General features: G+C 39.3%; 1 protein-coding gene across 4 annotated transcripts in view; it reads right to left on the bottom strand.

Moving 5' to 3' along the window:
- Positions 1–24,046, bottom strand: part of Dock3 (dedicator of cytokinesis 3) — a 465,111-nt gene that overhangs the window by 68,213 nt on the left and 372,852 nt on the right. For 3 of the 4 annotated variants that reach the window (XM_041676723.1, XM_041676726.1, XM_041676724.1), the window contains exons 23-27: positions 19,017–19,187; positions 14,574–14,766; positions 9,602–9,729; positions 6,896–7,042; positions 4,261–4,359 (exon numbers count right to left, since the gene is read on the bottom strand). In XM_041676723.1, coding sequence (XP_041532657.1) covers positions 4,261–4,359; positions 6,896–7,042; positions 9,602–9,729; positions 14,574–14,766; positions 19,017–19,187 — 738 coding nt within the window. The remainder of the gene's footprint in view (positions 1–4,260; positions 4,360–6,895; positions 7,043–9,601; positions 9,730–14,573; positions 14,767–19,016; positions 19,188–24,046) is intronic. The other variant, XM_041676725.1, reaches the window with a different exon arrangement.

The raw sequence follows: 24,046 nt of genomic DNA, 5'->3' as shown, positions 1-24,046 counted from the left end.
TATCCATTCTTCCGTTAAATGGCATCTAGGTTGTTTCCAGGTTCTGGTTATTACAAATAATGCTGCTATGAACATAGGTGAACAAATGCTTTTGTAGTATAATTGAGCATCTTTTAAGTATATTCCCAAGAGTGGTATTGCTGGATCCTGAGGTAGGTTTACTCCCAATTTTCTGAGAAACCGCTACACTGATTTCCAAAGCGGTTGCACAAGATTGCATTCCCACCAACAATGGATGAGTGTTCCCCTTACTCCACATCCTCTCCAGCATAAGCTATCATTAGTGTTTTTGATCTTAGCTGTGCTGACAGGTGTAAGATAGTATATCAAAGTTATTTTGATTTGCGTTTCCCTGATAGCTAAGGAAGATGAACATGTCCGTAAGTATCTTTTGACCATTTGAAATTCTTCTGCTGAGAATTCTCTGTTTAGTTCAGTACCCCCTTTTTAAATTGGGTTATTTATAATTTTAATGTCTAATTTCTTGAGTTCTTTATATATTTTGGAGATCAGTTCTTTATTTGATGTGGGGTTGGTGAAGATCTTCTCCCATTCAGTATGTTGCCCTTTTGTCTTATTGACTGTGTCCTTTGCTTTACAGGAGCTTCTCAGTTTCAGGAGGTCCCATTTATTCATTGTTGCCCTTATTGTCTGTGCTATAGGGGTTATACTTAGGAAGTGGTCTCCTGTGCCCATGCATTGAAGGCTACTTCCCACTTTCTCCTCTATCAGGTTCAGTGTGGTCAGATTTATATTGAGGTCTTTGATCCGTTTGAACTTGAGTTTTGGGCATGGTGATAGATATGGATCTATTTTCATTCTTCTACAAGTTGACATCCAGATATGTGGGGGGGGAGAAGGAAGCAGAGAAGGGGAAGAGAAGAGGAGAAGGGGAGGGTTGGGGAGAGCTTGAGGGAATGGGATAGTTGAGATGGAGGAAGGACAGATATGAGAACAAGGAAAGGGATATCTTGATTGAGGGAGCCATTTGGGGTTAGCAAGAAACCTGGCTCTAGAAAAGTTCCCAGGAATCCACAGGATGACCCCAGCTAAGACCCTAAGAAATAGAGGAGAAGGTGTCTGAACTGACCTTACCCAGTAGTCAGACTGATGATTATCTTAAATATCACCATAGAACCTTTATCCAACAACAGATGGGAACTGAGGCAATGACCCACATCGGAGCACTGGACTGAGCTCCCAAGGTCCAGTTAAGAGTGGAAGGAGTAAGAGTATGAGCAAGGAACTCAAGACCATGAGGGGGTCATCCACTGAGACAGTTTGCTTGAGCTAATGGGAGCTCACCAACTCCAACTGGACTGGGAATGAACCAGCATGGGAACAACCAAGCCCCTCTGAAGGGGGTTGACAGCTGGGGCAGACTGAGGGGCCACTGATAGTGACACTGAGATGTGTCTCTACTGCAGATACCGGCTTCATGGGATCCTCTTCTCTTTGGATGTAAACCTTGCTCAACCTAGATGTAGTAGGGAGGGCCTTGCACTTTCCACAGGGTGAGGTGCATGGCACTTCCTTAGGGTTAGAGGGGTGGGGGGAGGGTATGTGAGGGAGAGGGAGGGAACTGGGAGGAGGGGAGGGAGTGGGAATTTGGATTGGTATTTTTTAAGTAATAATACAAAAGAAAGAAAAAAAAAAACCAGTAGCCACACTAGTTTGAAATAGAAACCGGGCAGTACAGGCCTTTAATCCCAGTGTTACGCACCTTTAATCCCAGCACTAGAGAAGAATATGAAACACAAGAAGACAGCTGTCAGACACAGTCTCATTCTGAGATTCATGGAGGCAGGATCACCATTTCAAACTGGGGTACAGTTAAGAGCCAGTGGCTGGCTGTTTTGCTTTTCATACCTTAGGTTGAACCCCAATTTCTGTCTCTGGGTTTTTATTGTGTTATGACTAGACACTTTCGTGGGATGTGGGAATGAAGGATAAAATAGCAAACTAGTTTCAAGTCTCTCTGGATCCCCCATCTCACTCGTGTCATTAGGTAATTAGCCTTTTCCTATCCCATAAGAAAACCGAGAAATGTTTTCTGGAGTTGGGTGATCACTCAGTATTTGTTTTCAATACAGCAAAAGCTGAAATCTGAGATACCAAAATAAAAACAGGAATTTAAAGAAAGTTTATATGTTAAACTGGAAAACCCGTGAATTCTATTTTTACATATTAATGTCTTTTACTTATCATACAAAATAATGGGTTTCATTATGACATTTTTAAAGATATAGAAAACTGAACTTATCCATCACCCTATTACCCCATCTCTCCCCGCCCCATCATTTCCTTCTGGTCTTTGTCCCCATTCCAAATTTTATATATATTTATTTTTTTAACATTTGTTTCATCACTTATGAGAGACACATTTTTTTTAAGTTCAAGAGAACAAATCTACATATTCACAAGTAAGACAAACCCTGTTCATAACTAAGATTTCAAAACAGTAGCACCAGACTTTACTTTTAGATACAAACTGACATTGAGGAATCTTCTCCGTATAGGAAGAAAGTCTTTAATACAAAAGACAGAAAATGTGTCAGGCATGGTGGTAGAATTCCTGTAATCTCAGCTTTCAGGAGGTAGAGATATGAAGATTGCTAGTTTGAAACTAGCCTGCCAGTCTGAGTTCAAGGCCAGCCTGAGCCACACATCAAGATCCCATTCCCTGCAAAAATAAGGCCACGATATAACCATTGGTAAGGGCAAGCCAAGGAAGGTCTGAGGTTCAATCCCAGAACTACAAAACAAAATAAGCCAGACTGAAACAAAGAAGAGGATGTCTTTAAGAAAAAAGAATGCCCTTACAGCAGCCGAACGCTGTGACAATGAGTCAGTCTGAGAGGAGTGGTGTACTAAGTGATAGCCAGAGTGCAGAAGCCAGAACACAACATATAAACATATTAGAAATGAGGCAATCAAGTTTTGGACAAGCAACATGTACAAGAAAGGAAATATAATACATCTCTTGGCTCACCACCAATTCAAACAAAACTAGCCAATAATAAATAAAAATGTATAAGTCTACATTGGAAGAATAGAAGGGAAGGTTGGGCATGTGAGAGAGGAATAACTGAAGAGAAGAAAATAGATAATTAATAACCTCTAACCATTTTCAGTAGAAGCTCCACAAAGAACAGTAAATTAAAAACTAGCGGTTCTTGAAGAGTAGGGACGACTTGCCACGCTAAATCAAGGAACCATATTTAATATATTATAAACTGTGTGGATAGGTATAGCATTTATAATCATATAAATATATTTCTGTAATAAAAATAAAGTTATAAGTGAATGATGTTGGTCTGGTTGAGACTCAGTATCACACATAGGATGAAAACAATCTAGAACAGGCAAGTCTCTTTGTTCTAGCTCGACACCTCAGCTTGAGCATTGCTTCGCCTCTATTTGGGTTCTGGTTGTCTTTTGATTCATTTGACAGGTTACATATGATACCAACCTGCAGAGATCTGTCTGTGGATAGGAGGCAGAATCAGATACCAAAAGGTGATAACTGATATTAAGTGACACAATAGAGTTAGTAAAACTAAGATAAGCAGAAAAATAGTAGGATGGGATGCACTGCTATAACGTGCAAGTGACTTTGTTTTGAATAAAAGCAGAACACAGACCTAAAGTCTGCAATAGTCCTTAGCCCAGGTAGGCAGTAGCACACTATGATGTAGACATAACCCCAGCTGATCCTACGCTCAGCAAGGGTAATGTTCTGTTGTCTGGACTCCAGGCTAATTTCTTTGTGCCATCTCCCCTCAGTACTTCAAATTCAAAGCCTGGCAGCTCAAGGGAGAAGGGGTATACCCTAGCTCTCAGATGTAGTTTCCAGAACTACATTCAAATAAAGAATTGTTGTCAGCATCATCATTAATATTATAGTTATTAAAGCCGTAAACCCTGTCTGTGCAGAACTACACATAAGAAAGGGAGTATTTTAGATTTCCTGACCCCAAAGTGTTTCAGGTTATTCTCTAATAGAGGCACATGTTCACAAGGCTGCTCTCAGCTAGATAAAAAACTTCAAATGCCAGCCTGGGGTTTAGGGCATGTAGAGGGCACTGCCAGATTTCAGATTCTGGAGGTCATGTACTCGCTTTAAACTGGGGCTGCTGAATCCCATACCCTAGGCAGTAATGGCCACTTGAACACAACCCCCAAACAAGGAGAAGTCTATTGGTAGCCGTGGATGCCGACTTCCTTTCCTGTGTATAAAGCCAGCACTCTGTTTCCTACCTTGAGTTCATCTTTGCTCTGGAAGTTGTCTAAAAGGTGTTGGTAATGGGTGTCACACATCTGACGGAGCAATGAGAGGAGGCAGGACACATATTCACCCTGGGAACCAATTCAAAACAAAAACAAAACCAAAAACACTTAGCACAGTCAGTCACAGGGGCTTTGTTCTCCAAATCACAGAGGGTAAGAAGAGAAGGGAGGGTTTGAGATGGCCCCAAATGTTCATGGAGAAAGGTGACAATTAAGTTCTTGAAAATCAACTTTTTTTTTTCTAGGAGTGCTTTGGAATTTTAATGAAGCTTCTGCAGCACAGGGTTATTAAAAAGCCTTCACTTATAACATACAGTACTGCAAAGTGAAGTATTATCATTTTTCTACAGCAAAGTCTAGCTAAATAGTCTTTAATCTCCAGATATGGGAGGTGACAGTTCACAGACACAGTCTTATTCTGAGATTTCTGGAGGAAGGATCACCATTTTGGACTGAGGTAGAGGTAAGATCCAGGGGCTGGCTGTTTTGCTTTTCTGACTTTCAGGTTGAACCCCAAATTCTGTCTCTGGGTTTTTATTATTCAAACTACACATCAGAATACAGTAAGTAATACAGTAAGTCTGTACAGGCTACTTGGAAAAGGAGCCTCTCTGAGTTTGGATCATCTGCTGGGAGAGGGCAGACATCCAACAAAGACATTCTGGGGAAGGGCAGTTCAACTGGGAAAATGGGATATAGGTGATCAAAGGAAAAGCAAAAGAATCAAAATTGATCTTTGGGAGGGAACAAGCAATGAACTTCAATGCATGTTTAAGTATGATGTTGAGTCTTTTAACCAACCAGGATACATTAAAACACTACTACCACCACCACCACCACCAAAAACCCAATGTTTTAAGGTTTCCAAAGACCATGATATGTCAATTACTGGCATGGTTCTTAAAAGGTTGTCTCTTCAGAAAGGAAAAACTATTTTATTTAGATAATTTTCAAGTAATTCTAAATTCATGGACATTTTCAGTAGCCTTTAAACTTATCAAATTCTTTCTAGACTCCTGAAACTACACAAAAATCTATATATGTATATGAACTTCAGTTTTATCTGAAAATGAGCATAAGACATCATAATTAATTTGCTGTAGGGGTCAGATGAGTTTGTGTGTGTGGGACAGCATTGAAGCACAAAATCAAATACATAAAAGGTACCCAACAAATCACAGTTATCATAATCTACAGAAATGGATGGATTCATTAGTAACATCTGTTAAAGGCTTAAAGTAGGATCAGATCACCTAGTAAGGGCTGTGTAAGTGTTGATTAAAAGGCTGGGCTAACCAAGACATGTCAGGGGACAGTTTACCTACAATGAGAGTGCCCTCAACAGGGGCTTCAAACAAAAATCTCACTAAATTTTTCTTATGGGATTTTACATGCTATGATTCTTTCACTGCTCATTTAGGTCACTATTGTTCTAAGCTGAAGTTCTAAATTTCTCTTTAAGACAGTCCATTTAAAAGGAACTGCTTAATACAGTTATCATGTCAGCCCATAAATCTCAAGCTTCTTTCATCGCCACTTGAATCATGGACATATTGACGACAAATTAAAAGTTCCTCATCTGAAATCTAAATTGTTGAAGCTTACTTCAGGTTCCGCTTTAGAACAGATGGACGGTCTGATGTTCAATCCAGACATCCTACTTCTTATAACACAAATGAGTTCCTGATTATGTCTATTCCTAGGATGTCACACTGAGGAATACTACAGACCTGTGCAATAGACAATGACTATCGTTAAAAAAAAAAAAAGACCAAGTCTTATGTTTTTCAACAGGTGCTCGTAATGAAGGAGACACCTTTTCCAGAATGAATGGCCCAAAACACATGCTCACCATGGCATGCTAGAGTTTGGCTTGTTCCCAGAGATGACTTTTTCAAAGAGAGTTCTGTAATCTCTCATCTGTCAACTGAAAGAGTTTGTAGAAACTGTTTATCATGTTATCACACAAGGGCTGGACAATTCACTCTGGATATGCAACTGGGATTGGGTGCCAAGGTTTCTGCCTCTATCCCCCATCTGAGATGCTTTCCTAGTTTGTTTCTCTCCTAATTGTTTTATGTAAAATCACTATATAGCAATACAATTGATAGTCTACCATATTATAATTTCCTTGATATTATAAATTTAGATACAGATACTATGGACTAAATAAACTAATCTGTAGACCCAAGAAAATTATTCTGTCCTATATACTATTATTTAGGAGAACTATAAGTGAGGTTTCCTACAGGGCACGACCTGCCTACCTTTTATCTTTAGTCTTGCCCTACAGTTTTACTGTATCCTGCTTCAATCAAAATTTATAGAAAAATAACTTAGCTTAAAGGCAAAGACCAACTGAAACTATGGTAAGGAAACCATATAAGAAGCATTCCTTGAATCTTCCTTAAACTAGGCTCCTGGGAGTACGAAACTAGAGCTTTCAGAGAGGAGGGGAGTAAGACTCAAGAAAGAAGAGGGTGGCATGCTGACAACCATGCAGGGAGGAAACGGAGATGAAAATGGTGAGATGGTGGGACAAGAGTGATGGGAGGAGCCCCAGGTTAGAAAAGAAAGCAAGAACACCTCAGTGTTAGTTACTAACAGTGATCTCGGCTGTGCACTGCGGGCACCGTTGCCCTCTTACCGCCTCCTGAGCATGTGATTTACTCATGATGGTGAGCAGAGTCTGTAAGAGCACATCCAGGAGGCTTTCCACCATCATCTCTACCTCCTCCATGACATCTGCCTCCTGGAGTGAGCAGGGAGAGAGCACACCATTAGCATTAGGCCAAGCAGATGTTCGGGTAGCAGCACTTACTAAGCCACATCAGGAGTGAGCTTCTGACTAGATCTCAACACTGATCTCTCAGACTCACCAAGATGAAGTGTGCAAGGAACCCAGGTTTTGGGAGGAGATGTCTCTGCTGTCTAGGCATGGTAGCTGAGGTCTTGCCTTTCCTAATGCCACCCACAAATTTCAATCTCAGGCAGACAAATTTTAACATACATGACAGAGATAGTTGCCCTGAGTTAAAAGTTCTCTTTGGTTTCCTTAGTACAGTGGAAAGCAAGCAAGCCTCTACTGGCACTGTGAGAATGGTAAAGCTGCACCCCTGAGTGTGGCAGGGACTTTTTCACTAGTACAGGCATCTTTTTTTTTTTTAAATGAAGTTCTTTCCTTTCATTTCTTTCTTTTTTTTTCCCACTGCTCACAATTTTTGCAAACCTCTTCTGTGGCCATTTCTAGCTCCTCAGTCTGTTGCTGTTCCCAGCTCATCTGAAAGTCTCTATTCTCTATCTTTCTCTAACAGCTTTATAAAATAGAACATGCCTTCCTATTACAGGCTACTTTTCAGTTACTAGAATTTTAGAAGAGTTTGTATTACCCTTTCGTAGACATCACACAATCATTTCAAATTTTTTAGAATTTGTCTCTCAAAGATATTCCTCTTGACCCTTTCTTCAAAATATATTTTAAACTTATTTTTGTGTCTGTATGGTACACATGTATGCACCATTACCACCTCCACCACCACCACCTCCTTCATCATGAGACCAAGTTTTCAATTGAACCTAGAGTTTGCCATTTCATGCAGAATGGCTGACCTCAAGCTTCCTATATCTTCCTTCCTGTTCCTCCATTCATTCTCTCCCCACAGTGCTGGGTTTATGGATATATGCACCATTATACCAGTTTTTATGTGGTGCTAGAGATCCAACTTCATGCCTTTGTGCCAAAGCAAGCACTTTAAACATTGAGCCATCTTCCCAGACCTTCAAAAATATTTGTATTACTACTGATCATAATACTCACCCTCTAACCAGTTATCACCATCACACATTTACTGTGTGCCATTCACTGTTTGAGAACCTGACTATACTGAGATGAACTAGAGAGAGAATGTCTCTGATCTCACAGAACTTAAATTTACCTGTTCATCAAATATAATTATATTCTGTCCCATTTCACATGAGGAATTCGTTCTGGGGGATAAAGTAATCTTTCCCTTTATCAAAGTGCTTATAACACCCTTTTCCTGTGATAAAGGTTCAAGCAGTTGTAGTCAACTAATTATACTCAGCTCTATATTCCTCTAAATACAACCAAACTACATCTTTCTGGTTTTTCACTAAATTCCATTCTTTCCTTTAAAAAATTCTTCAATTTCTCCCCCCTTTTGTTTTATCAATAAGCTACCTCATACATGACTTTGGTCTACTGTAGATATTATGTACTTGGTATAGCTTCTGTGAGGTCTGGTGGGAAAGAGAGTTGTCAGGTCTTGTCTGGAGCAAAAAGCAAACAACTGGGTCACTACAAGCAGAATAGTCACTTTCTGGTAAGTTGGCCCTCTGTCATTAGATGGTACTTTAATTCAGAACAGTAGAGCTCCCTTTTGGGTTTTTGTCTTTTGCTCCAATGAGGAATGCCTTTGTTTTAGGTGCCTCTTTTGCTCTACCTAAGCAGTCTAGTTTTGTATGTTATCACCTAGACCATGTTCTTTAATTTAAATGCTCTTTGAATTTTATTCTAGGAGCATTGACTTTAAAACATCATATAATAAAATCCATGCTTATTCTTCATTATATTTATAGTTTTCCCATCCCCTAATTTTCTATAATATGTATTTCTTCTATTATAAGTATACAAAATAGTATGAAAATAAATTCTACTCTCACCCATGCCTTTACTTTTCTCCTACCTCCATCTCTTTCCTTTTACCACATATTTCCTCAAAAAAAAACCCAGAAAAAATAAGATGAAAACATTACTAGTTGAAACCTGACCTCTAAAGAATGGTTCTACATCCCACAGGGCTCAGCACTCTGTGGGTAGCACACAGCTCTAGCATATCCTGACCTCATCTGGCAAGATGTAAAGGTGCCATGGGTAGAATCAAGCTGTCTGAAAGCTGAAAGAAAAGTCTGAATAAGCAAGCTTCCTCCGCCCTCTAGACTGGGTTTTTCTCCTGATATTTGTACTTATAATCCTAAGAAAACTCACAAGAATCCAGAATTAATAACTGTTGATAGAAACAGAAGATGGAACATGACTGGGCTTTCTGATGCAAGGGAAATTATATATCTGTATTCATTTATAGTAGTATAGCAATTAATAGACCAAGAGTGTATCATATTGAGAATCCTGTGGGCACACACAGACTTCCATTCATTTGGGTACTTTCTTTTCACCAATAAAAGCATCTCTGACTGAGAAGTGAACAAAGTGATCAGCGTGGGTCAGCTCCTGACTACAGTATCATAAGATCAGGGCAGAGACAAGTGTAGACGAGTGTGGGGTCACTACCAGAGAGCTGGTCTTGACGATGGAGAAGATACTGCCCAGAATTCCTGAGCAGATTAGCAGCTCTTTCTGCTGCCTCAGGTGAAGATGAATGTGATGAAGAACCACAGGAAGCAGGATGCGGCGGGATTCTAGGAAAGAAAACAGAGATGAGGTTGTCCGTTGGAGGACAGCTAACTATTGCTAGAAGAAAGCGGCATTGTGGGACGTAAAGGAGATGAGATTAGGAACAGAGTCATAGTAGAGGCTACCCCCTTCTAAAAGTCTAAACATCTTGTGACTAGAAATTATAAGCAATACTATGGTTCTCTATCTTTTTTTCCTGCATCATTGTTTTAGACTCCTACACTATAACATTTGATATAAGTATAAGTTTGCTTCCAAATGATATCTTTTTAATGTTAAAGCACCAAATTAAAAGTAGTTAGTTTTAGCTGGGTGGTGGATTATAAGCAATACTATGGTTCTCTATCTTTTTTTCTGCATCATTGTTTTAGACTCCTACACTATAACATTTGATATAAGTATAAGTTTGCTTCCAAATGATATCTTTTTAATGTTAAAGCACCAAATTAAAAGTAGTTAGTTTTAGCTGGGTGGTGGTGGTACACTCCTTTAATCCTAGCACTCAGGAGGCAAAGGCAGGAGGATCCCTTTGATGTCAGCTTGGTCTATGAAGAGAGTTCTAGGACAGCTAGAGCTGTTACAGAGAAGCCCTGTTTCAAAAAACAAAGAAACAAACAAAAAATCCCAAACCCCAAATAAACAAAAACCAAAACCTCAAAACAAACAAAAAAGTAGTTTATAGTAAAAAATCCATGTAATATCACACTTACCATGAACTACAATGACTAGATTATGTAGGCTTACTAGAAATTTCTAACTGCTCCTCTTCATGCCATGACTAAGTCATTCCTGTTCTGGTATGCATTCACCTTGTCAAACCATCTGGCTTGTTTCTTTAACATGGGCTTGTTAGACTGCTATTGGCAATGTTCACAACAACGAATGGAATAGAAATGTAACCTTAGCCTGTCACAACCTTTAAATTCTTATGTCTATCCTACTGTACACATTTAAATATCTTCCTTTTCTTCTTCATGTTACCGGAATAGCACACCATGAAGAGGAAACCATGTTTGGAATCCCTAATTCAGACAGGCTGAATGATATTTAAGCTCCCACAGGCTTGATTTTCCCCTGTGTTAAAGGCCTTTTCTACTAAATAAAATACAAGTGTATGTTTCTGTTACCCCAAACTTTTGTGTTCAGTAACTCTGCATCCCTGCACATACTGTCCTACCTGTCCATAATTATTCAGCTGGATTAACAACAACACAAGCCATGGAAAATATAACTTATTATTTACATTAGATCATAGTTCCAAATGAATTTCAGAAAAAATTTCTTTCATTTTTATTTTATGCATATGGGTGTTTTGTCTGCATTCCACATATATGCAGTGCCTACAGAGACCAGAAAAGGAGACTTCTCTTTCATTTCCCGGCCGCCCAGATCTGAAATAATCACATAAAACTATATTAATTGCAACACTGCTTGGCCTATTATCTCAGGCTTCTTATTAACTAACTCTTACATCTTATATTATTCTGTGTATCACCATGTGGCTGTGGCCTACTGGTTAAGATTTCGTCCGGTGTCTATCTCCTTCGGCAGCTACATGGCGTCTCTCTGACTCGACCCCCTCTTTTCTCCTCTATCTCAGCTTGGAATTCCCTCCTTGCTCTATTCTGCACTGCCATAGGCCTAAAGCAGCTTCTTTATTAACCAATGGCAATGAAACACATTCACAGCATAATACAGAGGGGAATCCTACATCACAGGATACTGGATTTGCTGGGATTGGAATTACAGATGGTTGATGCTGGAAACTGAACCCAGGTCATCTAGAAAAGCTGTCAGTAAACCATCTCTCCAGAAATAAAAAAATTAAGCCAAAGATAAATTATATGATATATGACATTTTTATATCGTTTTATCAAATATTTTTGATGTATTAAAAAAGAACAGGGTGATAGCTGTTCTATATTTAAAAGGATATGTGGATAAAAAAGTTAATAGTATATTTTAGATCAAAAGACAAAAACAGCTGGATTTATAACAAGCAATAGTTGCTTTCAATAAATTATCAGTTTGTTGTTAGAACATGACAAAGATACCAAATTGGTATGCTCAGAGAATATAAGGATTGGTTATATGACATCATTGGTAAAGAGCATCTATAGCTTAACACTGAATTAGAATAAAATACAACTGAAAATTTGGTGATGAATTATCATAAAATCTAATTATATAGTCCAACATTACATGAGTTTTAGGAAACAAATTCTTAAGTGATTGTGTACAGCAGCTGAACACACACAAAAATAACAAATAAAAGATGTCAGTGAGAGCAGTGGGCTGTTTCATTTTCTGTATTTTTGAAAGCCCTTTTTTCAGAAAACACATAAAGCAAGAGTTATAAGCAGTGGATTTTAGGAACAGTGTCCAAATCACTGACAAAAGTTTTCAGTCTGAGGCAGAAGAGAGGAGTTTGCCAACGACAATCACTGGAGAGGGCTGACTTCTTCAATGGCAGTGTTACTGTCACTGCTCTGCACTGGTAGAGCTGAGTTGTAGGAACACCTCCTTAGTATTCCAAGCATATACAGCATTGAACTAAAATTTGTTCTTATATTTTGAAGTCAAACTTTAAAAATTAACATGCAAAATTCCAATGATGAAGATCCAGATAGCTGTTTTGCTGATGCTTCAGATTTATTCTTGTGCTTGGAGGTTTATTCTAAAACACTGGTATCCTATTTATATGATCAGGCTTATATTCGAATCAGCTGAAAGGTTGAACTTGACCACAAGCAATATAGTTTCAAGGATAAATCCAAAAGCTCTTTCTGAAAGGTATCCTAGACTCCTGATTTATCAGTCAGGTTGTGAGGACCTCTAGGGATTATGAAACCCTTTCTGTACACTTCTATCTTTAAAAAAAAAAATGGAAAAAAATCTGACTGCTGAACCAAAGAAATAAGCAAACACAGGGTTTCCCAGGTTCCCTTTCAGGGTCTTTTTAACTTTCTTGGCTCGTCCTTATATTCCTGGACTGGACCCTTTTCTTTTGTTTTCTCTCCTTCCCCTTTGTACTTCCATCTGACTGCTGCTTTGATAGGATCCCATAGCCAGCACACCGCTGTACCTGAGGCCTGGAGACAAAAGGCCTCCTGCTACAAACCTAGTGTTCATGTCCCTATCAAATTTATACACTGAAACCTAATCTCCAATGTAACAGCACAAGGAGTGGAGTATTTTCTAGTGATAAGGTCATGAGGGCCTTATCCTTATGAATTAAATTAGTGCCTCATCTCCCCTTTGAGACAGGGTCTCATTATACAATCTGCCTGGCCTGGAACTTGATATGTAGACCAGGGTGGCTTTCAATGCACAGAGATCTGCTGGTCTCTGTCTCCCAACTACCGAGATTAAAAGCATGTACTCCTTAAAACGAGATCTCAGAAAGTGTTCTTGCTCCTCCTGCAAGGTGATAAAACAGAGAAGAGAGATTCCTATGAAACAGGAAGTAGGTTTAACTAGACAGCAAGTCTACTAGAACCTTGATCCTGAACTTTCTAATCTTTAAAACTACAAAAATTAAGTATTTGTGCCTTTTTCTTTTTTTCTTTTTTGAGACAGCTTTTGATTTAACCCGGGCTGACTTCAAACTTGCTATGGAGCTAAAGATAATTTTATTTCTTTTTTTTTAACTTTTTAAACTTATTCTTTAACTTTCCATTTATTTATTTATTCATTTTTTTGTGTCATGCATCTCCATTCCATTCATTTCCCCATCCATGAATCCACCCTCTGCCCCTGCAGCCTTCTCCCTACCAAAATAAAATGAAATTTGATAGAAAATTAAAGAAGTAAAAAGAAAAAAAAAGAGAAGGAAAAACCAATCTCATCATGGAAGCTGTAGTGTGATCCAGTGAGTCACACAGTAAATCCTTTTATCCATACATCTTTACTTGCCAGTATATATTGCAAAGAGTCTCGAGACCTCTGGTTTCTTCTACACTATTGATGTTGGGCCCTCACTGAAGCTCCTCTTGTTTATCCTGCTGTTGCCCTGTGCTTTGGGTCTGCAGAACCAGTCCCTTGACTGCTCCAGCAGATCACAGATGGGTGATGTTGGGATGGGCCAACTCATAACCCTGGTTCTGGACCTGGGTAGTTGCAGCTGTTGGTCATCCCACAAGGTCCTCACCACCAAGGTGAGCTCTTATGCACGGCCCTGGCTATTTTACCCCTTGCAGTAATGAACAAGGATGGGGCCAGTTCTCCTGCTTTCAGGTCCCCAGAATTGGTTCTTCTACACCTACATCTTCTAGACCAGCTCTACTGTATTGCTCAGGCATGGCTAGGGGCCACTCTCATACGTGCTGCAGCTGATGAGGGTCAGGGCCAGCTCTTCCACTCTTTATGACCTCAGGGCCAGTTTTCCCAAATGCCTCAGGTGTTGATGGGGGGCATGTTTCCCCTGTCTATGCTGCCACATGACAGATAAGAAATGGGACAGTTCTCCCACGCACACAACTTTGGGGCTGCCTCACTTACAACCTTTATTTTCATGTTCTGAAAATAAAGCATGTGTCCTCATGTCCAGATTTACACACACACACACACACACACACACACACACACACACCCCATTTTACTGTCACAGCATGAGCAGACTAACACAACACCCTAGGAACATGCCCTAAGGTATGGGCTCTTAAAAGCAAAATGTGAAAGAAGCAGTGGGTCTAGGTCTTAGTTGAATTTCTCACATAGTTTACTAAAATACCTACACTTTAAGGCTCACTGGCTTCTTACATAATGATTGTTAAACTGTTACTTTCATCAGTTTAAACTTGGCTACCACCCTGGAAGGGAAGAAATAAAATATGACTCTTGAATTTACCGGAGAAAGAAAACAGGCGACTGTCCACTGTCCTGGCAATGGACTGCAGCTTCACCACATCCATTGACTGTCCGATGTGCACAGTGCTAGGCATGCTTCCCAGGGTTCCTCTCACAAACTCTGCTACCTCTTGCACGGTAAACATTTGCAGCAACTCGTCAAAGATAGTGGGGAAAGAATTGAGTAGTGCAGCCTGTGGGAGCAAGTAAAACTGTGGTTAGTTTAAAGTTAGGTTTGTGCTTATCTGGTATGTTCAAAGGTATGCGGCTGAAAGAGTTTCAGAAGGCCCTACAGCACCCCTGACTTGAGAGGGTTCTTCCCTGGCCTTTGACTCTACTCATCCTTATAGCACTCTTGGAGCATAGGGAGAGAAAATCCAAAAATTAAACCAGGAAATTTTACTAGGGCTCAGGCCATTTGAGGCTTTCAAAATTTGCCAAGTATCTGAAGATGAGAGAAGGAAGGACGAAGAGAACTTTGCACAATGTAGCGTAAGACAAACAGTTATTTTTCCTCATAGCATAGATTTAAACTTGTAATATTTATGAATAAGCTCTCGACTTCTCAAGTTTAGTTTCCAACTCAAGCCAGAAACCTCTAAGAAAGGGAAAAGTAACTGAAGGTTGAGTGCTTTAAGCAGTGCCATCTGGACTCCATCAATAGCAGTGACCCAGGTGGGCAGTCCTTGGGCTTCCCACAGGTCAGGGAACCCTGATTGCTCTTCGAGCAGATGAGGGAGGGGGACTTGATCGGGGGAGGGGGAGGGAAATGGGAAGCGGTTGCGGGGACGAGGCAGAAATCCTTAATAAATAAATAAATTAAAAAAAAAGAACTAGACCATTTTCCAGGGATAGTGACGTTCGTATGTAATCATGTCATCTGAAGAATACATAATTTTTTCTCACATGTGATCTCTGGCAGTCTCAAATATAAATTCAAAAGTATGGGAACATATGTATTCATTTAGTTATAAACTCTCGAGGGTTACTGATAACATTGACTTAGAATTCAGTGACTCTGTTGGCCCAAACAAGGAGGGGAGTAGGGAGGGAGAGGGTAAGGGAGGGAGGGAGAGGGAGCGAGAAAACACATGTGCATGTGGGCTTCTAGGATCTGAGCTCTGGAAGCAAGATGTGGTCTCTTAAGAAAAATGTAATAACTTATTTTATTGAGGTGGGGAAAGCATGATGGCATTAGTAGTTTTATTTGTTCATTCATTTGAATCACATTTATTTATTTAGTGGTGAGCACATGCTCATGTGGAGGGCAGAGGACAGCTTATGGGAGTTGGTTCTCTTATTTCAGCATGTGGAACCTGGAGATCAAACTCAGGTCGTCAGGGTTGGCATCATGAGCCTTTACCTGCGGAGCCATCTTGCTGCCTCAATCTGATAATACTGATCCATAATTTTTGAGAGGCAGAACACTATAGGAGAAAAATAATAGATTTTTAAATTAGACACATATGAGTTCAAATTCCAGCTTTAAGCCAGGTGTGGTGTTTCATGTTTGTAATTTTAGCTATTGAAATTTAGGCAGGAGGTTGCAAGTTTAAGACCAGCATGGATAACACAATAAGACTCAATAAAAATAAATAAATTATCAGTTTTATCATTTGTCTGCTATATGCTTAATGAGTTGCCATAATCCTTGGTTTTCTCATTTATAAAATGGGTATGATGCTATTATTGGCATATGGAAAAATTAGGTGCATTGTTTTCATCAGAGTTCTAGAACACAACAGGTCTTCAATAAGTGCTATGTGCTTTGTATGCTAATTATCAATTTGTCAAAGTCTAGTATCACCTGGGAGATGGATCCCTGGGCATGCCTTTGAGAGATTATCTTGATTATGTTAAATGATGTGGGAAAACCTTCTTTATTGTACGCAGGACTATTACTTGGGCAGGGGATCCCGAACTGCATAAACAAAGGGGACTGAGCCACAGTATGCATGCACTGCTCTCTGCTTCCTGACTAGGGACGGAATGAGGAGCTGTTTCAAGTTCCTGCTGCCTTGACTTCCACTGCGATGAACTGTGTGCTGAACTGTGAGCAGAACAAAACACCTTCTTCCTTAAGTTGCTTTTGTGACAATACTTTACCACAGCAGCAAGAAAAGAAGCAAAGATGAGATGGCTCCTATTTTCTTCCTGTATTTATTAAAAGAGCCATGAAGGAAGCCTTTTGTGCTTCTTAGTCTGTTTATACCACTAATCCAAACAAGATTTATGAAGGAAAATAGAAGCGACACTTTAAGAACAGAAGGTAACAGACTATGTTTAACAAGTGAGGTGGAGTTGGGGGAAGACCTTTTTCTTAAATGACTCCTCAAGCAGTAGATAATAGCATAGAGTGAATTTACAACATGGGAAAGCCGGCCTTACTGTCTTTTAAGTTAAGGCCAGATTAAAATGTGAAATTCATATGAAATCTGTCTTCAGACTAATAAATATCAAGAAAATTCTTTTACAGCAGTTAAAACAAGTATACACGCATATAGGCAATTCAGATAAAAAAGACAAAATGGGGGGGGGGGTTAATTATGTCATACTCAAGTAAGAACACTGTAGCTGATTTCTTTCCTTAAATGGTGAAATTTCCTACAATTATGCACCAGAACAGAAAGACACACTCTGACAACTTCTGATAGTTATGATCAATGATAAAAGTCTGATTCAAAAGCAAATTTTCCAAGAGTTCTGGAATTCATGAAACATATGCTTGGTAGCATAGAACCAAATTTGAACCCTAAACATAACTGAATTGATACTAGGACTACCAGGTCTAAGCTATCTAGGCTTATGTTTTTCCCAATAACCCAAGGGTACAACAGATGAAACACACAATGTTTGACCAGGAACAAAAGCTGGTTCTTCCAGAACAATTTGATAAGTGCATGTATCCATGCCAGGATCACCACTGTTTGTACAAAGCATCGACAAGTACCCAGAAAGCATGTCTACCCTCCTCTGTTAGCTACCTTCAATCTCCCTGGAACTCTTTTTGGAGAGAGAAGCTGCAGATATCCTTAGCCCCTATTAGAAGGAACAGATAAACTAGGGAAATCCAGAGAGAAAAAGCAGTTTCTTAAGGCACTTTTAAAGTGAGCTCATAGAAGGAGTTTCCTTAGAGAGACTCTTGAAACCTTGAGGATTCCTTTATAGCATGTAGCTTCCAGATGATCACCTGTTCTTTGGCCAAGAAACCTACAGACAATTAATTGGCATATAGAGACAATATAGAAACAAGACAAACAATAGACTAAGTTTAGAATAAAGTAGGACAAGGCTTAAACATACAGGCTGACTAATAGCACATGCGGTCATTGATGGGGAGACATAAAGAAGCTATCTGATCTTTGTTGACAGCTTTTGGCATAACTGGCTTCAAGCAGCCGAAAAACTATAATCCACTAGGTAAGAGCTTACTAATTTGATATGTGTATGGAATAATGAATGTTTCATTTATTATAGCACAGGTCTGCCTGGTAAAGGTAATAGATTAGCTGGTTAGGAAATTTTCAAAGGAGGAAGGAAATTTCTTTCTAACACTGATATTTCTGATAGAATCTAGCTCTAATTCTTAGTGCATTCAGTTATTCCTATTAGGTTTCAATTTATCTCATTCTTAACATTTGTAATAGAAAGTTATAATAAAAAATTAACTAGGAAAGAAAATTCCCTATATATTTTAAATATCCTCCATGAATACAATGTTCATAACAATTATAGGATAGTAATTAGCAAACTTGGTCTAAAGAAAGTTCATAATAACAAAGTTCTGCTGCTTTTCTAGTATAAAGACACTAAGATCTTTCAGACCTCATAGCTGAGGCAAAGTTGGCTTTCCTTTGTTCTACTAAGTATTTACTTGTAATTCACTTCTTTCCCAACACAGAGACTCTTGTCACAGTTTCATCAATTCTAGAAATCAAAGAAACCACCTGCTAAAATGAAGAACCCTAGCAGCAACACCTCCCTCCACAGGAGCTATAGATAGCTCTCCCAGAATGGGACTCTCAATAGTAAGGCATGGACGGAGGAGGCTTTTTTTTGGGGGGGGTGTTCTACCTCTCACGACTAAACTACTTGCTACTAATGAGCGGTTCAGAGAAGAGTGGAAGCCACTGCCTTCAGTTAGGTATCCATTGGACACATCCCCAGGCTCTGATGGTTCCATTCCAACAGTTACACAGATGGCCACGACTAAACTGAATGGGCTACAAAACCAAGCCAAGAGTCAGGAATCTCAGAAAGGGACTGGCCGAGAAGAGCAGAAAGTTAATGAGGGAAAGGAGATAAAAAAGGCTTGGGGAAAGAGTAATCAGAAGTTATTATAAATGAAATTATCAAAGAAGTAATTTAACTCAGGAAATTTCCCAAATAACACAACAACAATAGCAACAAGAAACCCCACACTATTTCCCCACAGTCCACAGACCTGAGTGAAGAGGAGTGTTTCCGAGTTTCTACTGTCCAGACTCAGCACAAACCGAATGGACTGGAAAAGCTCTTGGATGCTAGACCGGAACTGTTCCTCTTCCATCCCACAGGTGGCTCTTGAATACAGGATTCGTGACTGCACAATGAACTTGAAAAGGTATTCCAGGGCCTAAAAATGCCGGAGGAAAAGGAATGGTGAGACACTGCAGCTGGCTAGGAACTCAAGTAACAAGAATGTAAGGACAAAGAAACAGAAAAAAATCAGGTGACAGGTGATTCCAGCTATGGATGGGCATTTTATTTCTAAAAATCTTTTCTCAAAATTCCAAATTGTCACTAAGCAGAAGCTGTCTGTTTACTGACAGAATTATCAAATGTTTTTATAACCATTTTCTAGGATCTGGAATGAAGAGATCGCAGATAGTTATTCTAAGAACATTCAGAATTCAAAGAAAATTCAGCTTCTTCTTCTTCTTCTTCTTCTTCTTCTTCTTCTTCTTCTTCTTCTTCTTCTTCTTCCTCTTCCTCTTCCTCTTCCTGTTCCTCCTCCTCCTCCTCCTCCTCCTCCTCTTCCTCCTTCTTATTCCTCCTCCTCCTTCTTTTAAGGACAGAAAATGCAAAACCTCAAAGGCAAGGATATAGTTTTTCTTTTTTTCTTTTTTTTCTTTTCTTTTTTTTTTATTGAAGGCAGGGTCTTGCTGTGGCCCAGGCTGACCTCAAACTCACTATCCATCTGCACATCCTCTGGAATGCTAGGATTAAAGGCATATGCCACCACACCTGATGTAACTACTCTTGAGTTTACTTTAAGAAGGAAAGTGTTTTTAAGAAGTGTCCTGAAACTTTACATTACAAGTGGGGTCTGGGATAGGGACTTCTGCCTTCTTACTGAAGGACAAAAAAGTCTGGAAAAGTAGTTGTAGGTTACACAACAGCTTGTGTACCTGACACATCCCTTCTCCAGTTCCTTACAGCCATGACATCTGCCATTAACAGTTCAGGAGCAACATAGAAGACAATGTCCTCAAAAAATGACTCGAGAGCCGGGCGGTGGTGGCACACGCCTTTAATCCCAGCACTCGGGAGGCAGAGGCAGGTGGATCTCTGTGAGTTCGAGACCAGCCTGGTCTACAAGAGCTAGTTCCAGGACAGGCTCCAAAACCACAGAGAAAGCCCAGGACCAGATGGTTTCAATGCGGTATTCTACCAGAACTTCCAAGAAGACCTAATACCTATAACTCCTTAATGTATTTCACAATATAGAAACAGAAGAGTCATTGCCAAATTCCTTTTATGAAGCTACAGTTACTCTGATACCAAAACCACACAAAGACTCAACCAAGAAAGAAAATTATAGACCAATCTCACTCATGAACATCGATGCAAAAATCCTCAACAAAATACTGGCAAACCGAATCCAAGAACACATTAGGAAAATTATCCATTATGATCAAGTAGGCTTCGAAAAACCAAAAAAAAAAAAAAAAGACTAGAGAGCAGAATGTGATTCTGATGGATCTCAAGACTGTTTCCTAATTAAAGAAATGCTATATTATCTCAGATAATGGAAAGGCAAAAACATTGGATTAAAAAAAAATTCTTAGCCTCTTTTTAGTATCTGCCTGCGAGGGTTGGCTTAGGAAATTCAGTTCATACGAATGATGGTTAGCTTAGGAAAATGTGTCTGGGAAGTTGATCTCTGGTCTCAACATGAGCATTCCACACCACAAACAAACAAACAAACATAATTCATTTCTTTTAAAGGGCTGGGAAGGAGAAAGCCAGATAAGGACTTGTATTCTCCTTTGTTTACTGCTTTGTGCCACAAACCAAGTCACTCCTGATGTCAGGTCTTGCCTGCCATGATGAACAACATTTCTCTGAACTGTTAGCCAAAGTAATTTTTTTTAATTGGATATTTGAACAGAGCAATGAAAAAAAGTAACAAATACATTGGCCTCATACACTGCTAGAGCCCTGTGCTAGGAGCCTTTTTAACATCTAGTGAATGGAGAATCGGAAAAGTCTGTTACTTTATAAATCCAGATAGACACCTGCAAGCTACATGCTGCGATTGGTCCACTATATATGTACTTTAGTGATTATCCATGCTTGTGCAGCAGATAATAGGAAATTCCAAGACCCAGTCTCATTTATTAGGTTATTCCAGTCACGAAAGTAGGAGTTATTCCCTCTAGTATGACACAGATATTCTCAGTCACAGAGAAATTTCTCAAAAATTTCACATGCTTAGGATAGAATGTGAGCCCGGTAAATGTCTTACTGTCTGTCAGATGCCTAACCCCAGGAAGCAAAAGATCAGTGAATATCATAGAATAAGGAAAAAAGACAAAAAAATGAAAGCCTATAATATCTATTATGCTCTATCTAGTTATAAACTACACGTCTTGAATTTTAAAAAAGAAATTATTTTCTTATCAGCACTGCTCAAATGTTTAGCTATTTGATTTTCAGTCAGAAATGACTACAAGAGATATTCTAAGAAATATTCACTGGTTTCAGAAGGACAGAATCTAATAGCAAAGTTGCTCACATTTTTCACACATGATGGCTTAGTTCTCTTAAAACAGTGTGCAAGAAACACAGGATTTTGTCAATGAAAGTCCTGTGCAACCTGGACAGAGGAGAGAAAAACAAGCCCACTTTAAATCTTCCATTGCCACCTGTTTTTCCCCTTCTCACTCCTGAAAACCAGCTTGCTACCTCTGAGACCCCAAGACAGATTGCACCAGAAGTGAACGGTACATCTTAGGGTATTTGTTCAAGATTCAAGGAGTTGCTCCTTGAATCTTTTTGGAGAATGTTTGGAGAAAATGAAACATTTAACTGAGGCTACCCCGTCCTTTTCTACTCAACAAATTTGAAAGGAGACTGTGAAAGTTCTTGTAAATTCTCTCTTCTGTCTGTCTGTCTGTCTGTCTCCCTGTCTCTGTCTCTCTCTCGTATATACGTGTATGTGTACACATTTGTGTGCATGTATAGAGGCTAGAGGAAGACTTCAGGTGTCTGAATTATTCTTTGAGACAATGTCTCTCATAGAATATGAAGGTGGACTGGCAGCAGGCAAGTCCCAGTGGTACTCATCTCTGCCTCCTGTAGAGTTGGGGTTACAGGCATGCCTGTGGCCATGCCAGGCTTCTTAAGTACCAGGATTCAAACTCAGGTCCTCATGATTGCACAGAGGTGCTCTTGTTTCTCCATTCCCTATTACAACTTTTCTATCACCAAGAAGATACACTGTACCCTTTGCTAAGTGAGTGATATGGCTCAGCAGTGAAAAGTATGCTATGTTTATGGAACACTTTGTCAGAGTCATTCTCATATCCCAGTCCACAGATACTTGCTCAGCCATGTTTGTTGCCACTTCTATTCACAATAACTATGGAAGAGAAACAACGTAAAGGTCAGTCAGCTGAAGAATGGATATGAAAATGTGGTACATATACACAATGGAATTCTATTCAGCTGTAAAGAAAAATGAAATAATGAAATTTGTAGACACATGGATGGAACTAGAAAATACAAGGAGTGAGGTAATCCAGACTCAGAAAGACAGGCACCACACAATATCTCTCATCTGTGGATCCCAGTTCTGAGTCATTAGATGTCAGTTTGTAACTTAGGAGTAACCACAGAAACCAGGAAAATAAAAAGGAACCATGAGGAGGGCTGGCTCAAGAAAAGGAAAAGGTAGTAGGACATGGTGCTAAGAGGGGGGAAATGGGAAAAATGGGGAGGGGAACTTTTTTAGGAGAGGGACAGGGAGGAAAGAAAAATACACTAAAGGTATTTGAGAAAGTCAAACACATTATTTTGTGTTGGCTTAAATATACACACACATATGCATGCATGTGAGTATGTGACTGTGTGAATGTTTAATGAAGTTATGCCACGTGGTGGTTTGAATAAAAGTGGCCCCCACAGGCTTATATATTTGAATGCTTAGTCATCAGAGAGGGGTACTAATTGAAAGGATCAGAAAGATTAGAAGGCGTGGCCTTTTTAAAGGAAATACGTAACTGGGGTGGACACTGAGGTTTCAAAACCCCATGCCACTTCTATCTGGGATGTGATCAACAGCTGTCCATCTGTCTTTCTGTCTCTTTCTAAACAAGACCTGCATAATGACATGCCAATATGGACAGGGAAATCTTCCAAATTTTCTATAGTACCCTTAAGTAATTAATTAATGAGCTCACACAGAATCTTTTGTATTTAAGTTTTAGGAGATGGGCTGGTCTTATGTATGTTTCTTAGCACCCAGAACAGACAGTAACCATTTAGTGAACATTTGTATGAAGGAGGAAAAAAAACCCCTTAGATCCTCAGGTATTTAAAGTATGTTCAGAGAGTCAAGGAAAAGTAAAAAGAGAACTGTGACTTAATTCTACCCATGCTATCTGACACACCGTACTATGTAAGAAAGAAGAACAACACACGACACAGGGCCTGTACTTAGTATAGATGATGTGATATTAAAAGAAGACAGAAAAAGAACAACTTTGATGCTATTCTCTTTTTAATTACTATGTAGAAAGTGTGGAAAACATAATTAAAATGCAACTTTAAGGAAAGATAACCCAAGTACAAGATAAAATAGGGACAGATACAGAAAGTCTGGTCTTGCTTTAAGGGTGTTTCCAGAAGACATGAAAGCTTTCTTAAAAACATTTGAAAAAAAAAAGAGGATTTAATTGTTCTTATATGGCTCTCTACTGTATGAGAAGAAGTTAATATACTGAAGTTAACTTACGGTGAGGGGAGCTCTCACCATTTGGAGCTACCCAACAATGAAAAGGAAGCTACACTGTCAGGGAATCTACTCAGGCCAACATTTTGAGGATCAGCCCACAGAAGATTCCAGATTCTTATTAATGTACAGGTTTTAATGTTAACTTCTTCAAATATCATCATATATCTATCCACTTCTTTCTTACTTATCACAGTCCCAAAACACAATATTTGGTATCCATCAAAGAAGTGATTCAATCTTAATTCTAATCAATG

Source organism: Microtus oregoni, unplaced genomic scaffold, assembly GCF_018167655.1.
Source record: "Microtus oregoni isolate MIOR12 unplaced genomic scaffold, Mior012 000028F_ref0000031, whole genome shotgun sequence".
NCBI classification, from domain to species: domain Eukaryota; kingdom Metazoa; phylum Chordata; class Mammalia; order Rodentia; family Cricetidae; genus Microtus; species Microtus oregoni.
This window is presented reverse-complemented; position numbering and strand designations above follow the sequence as displayed.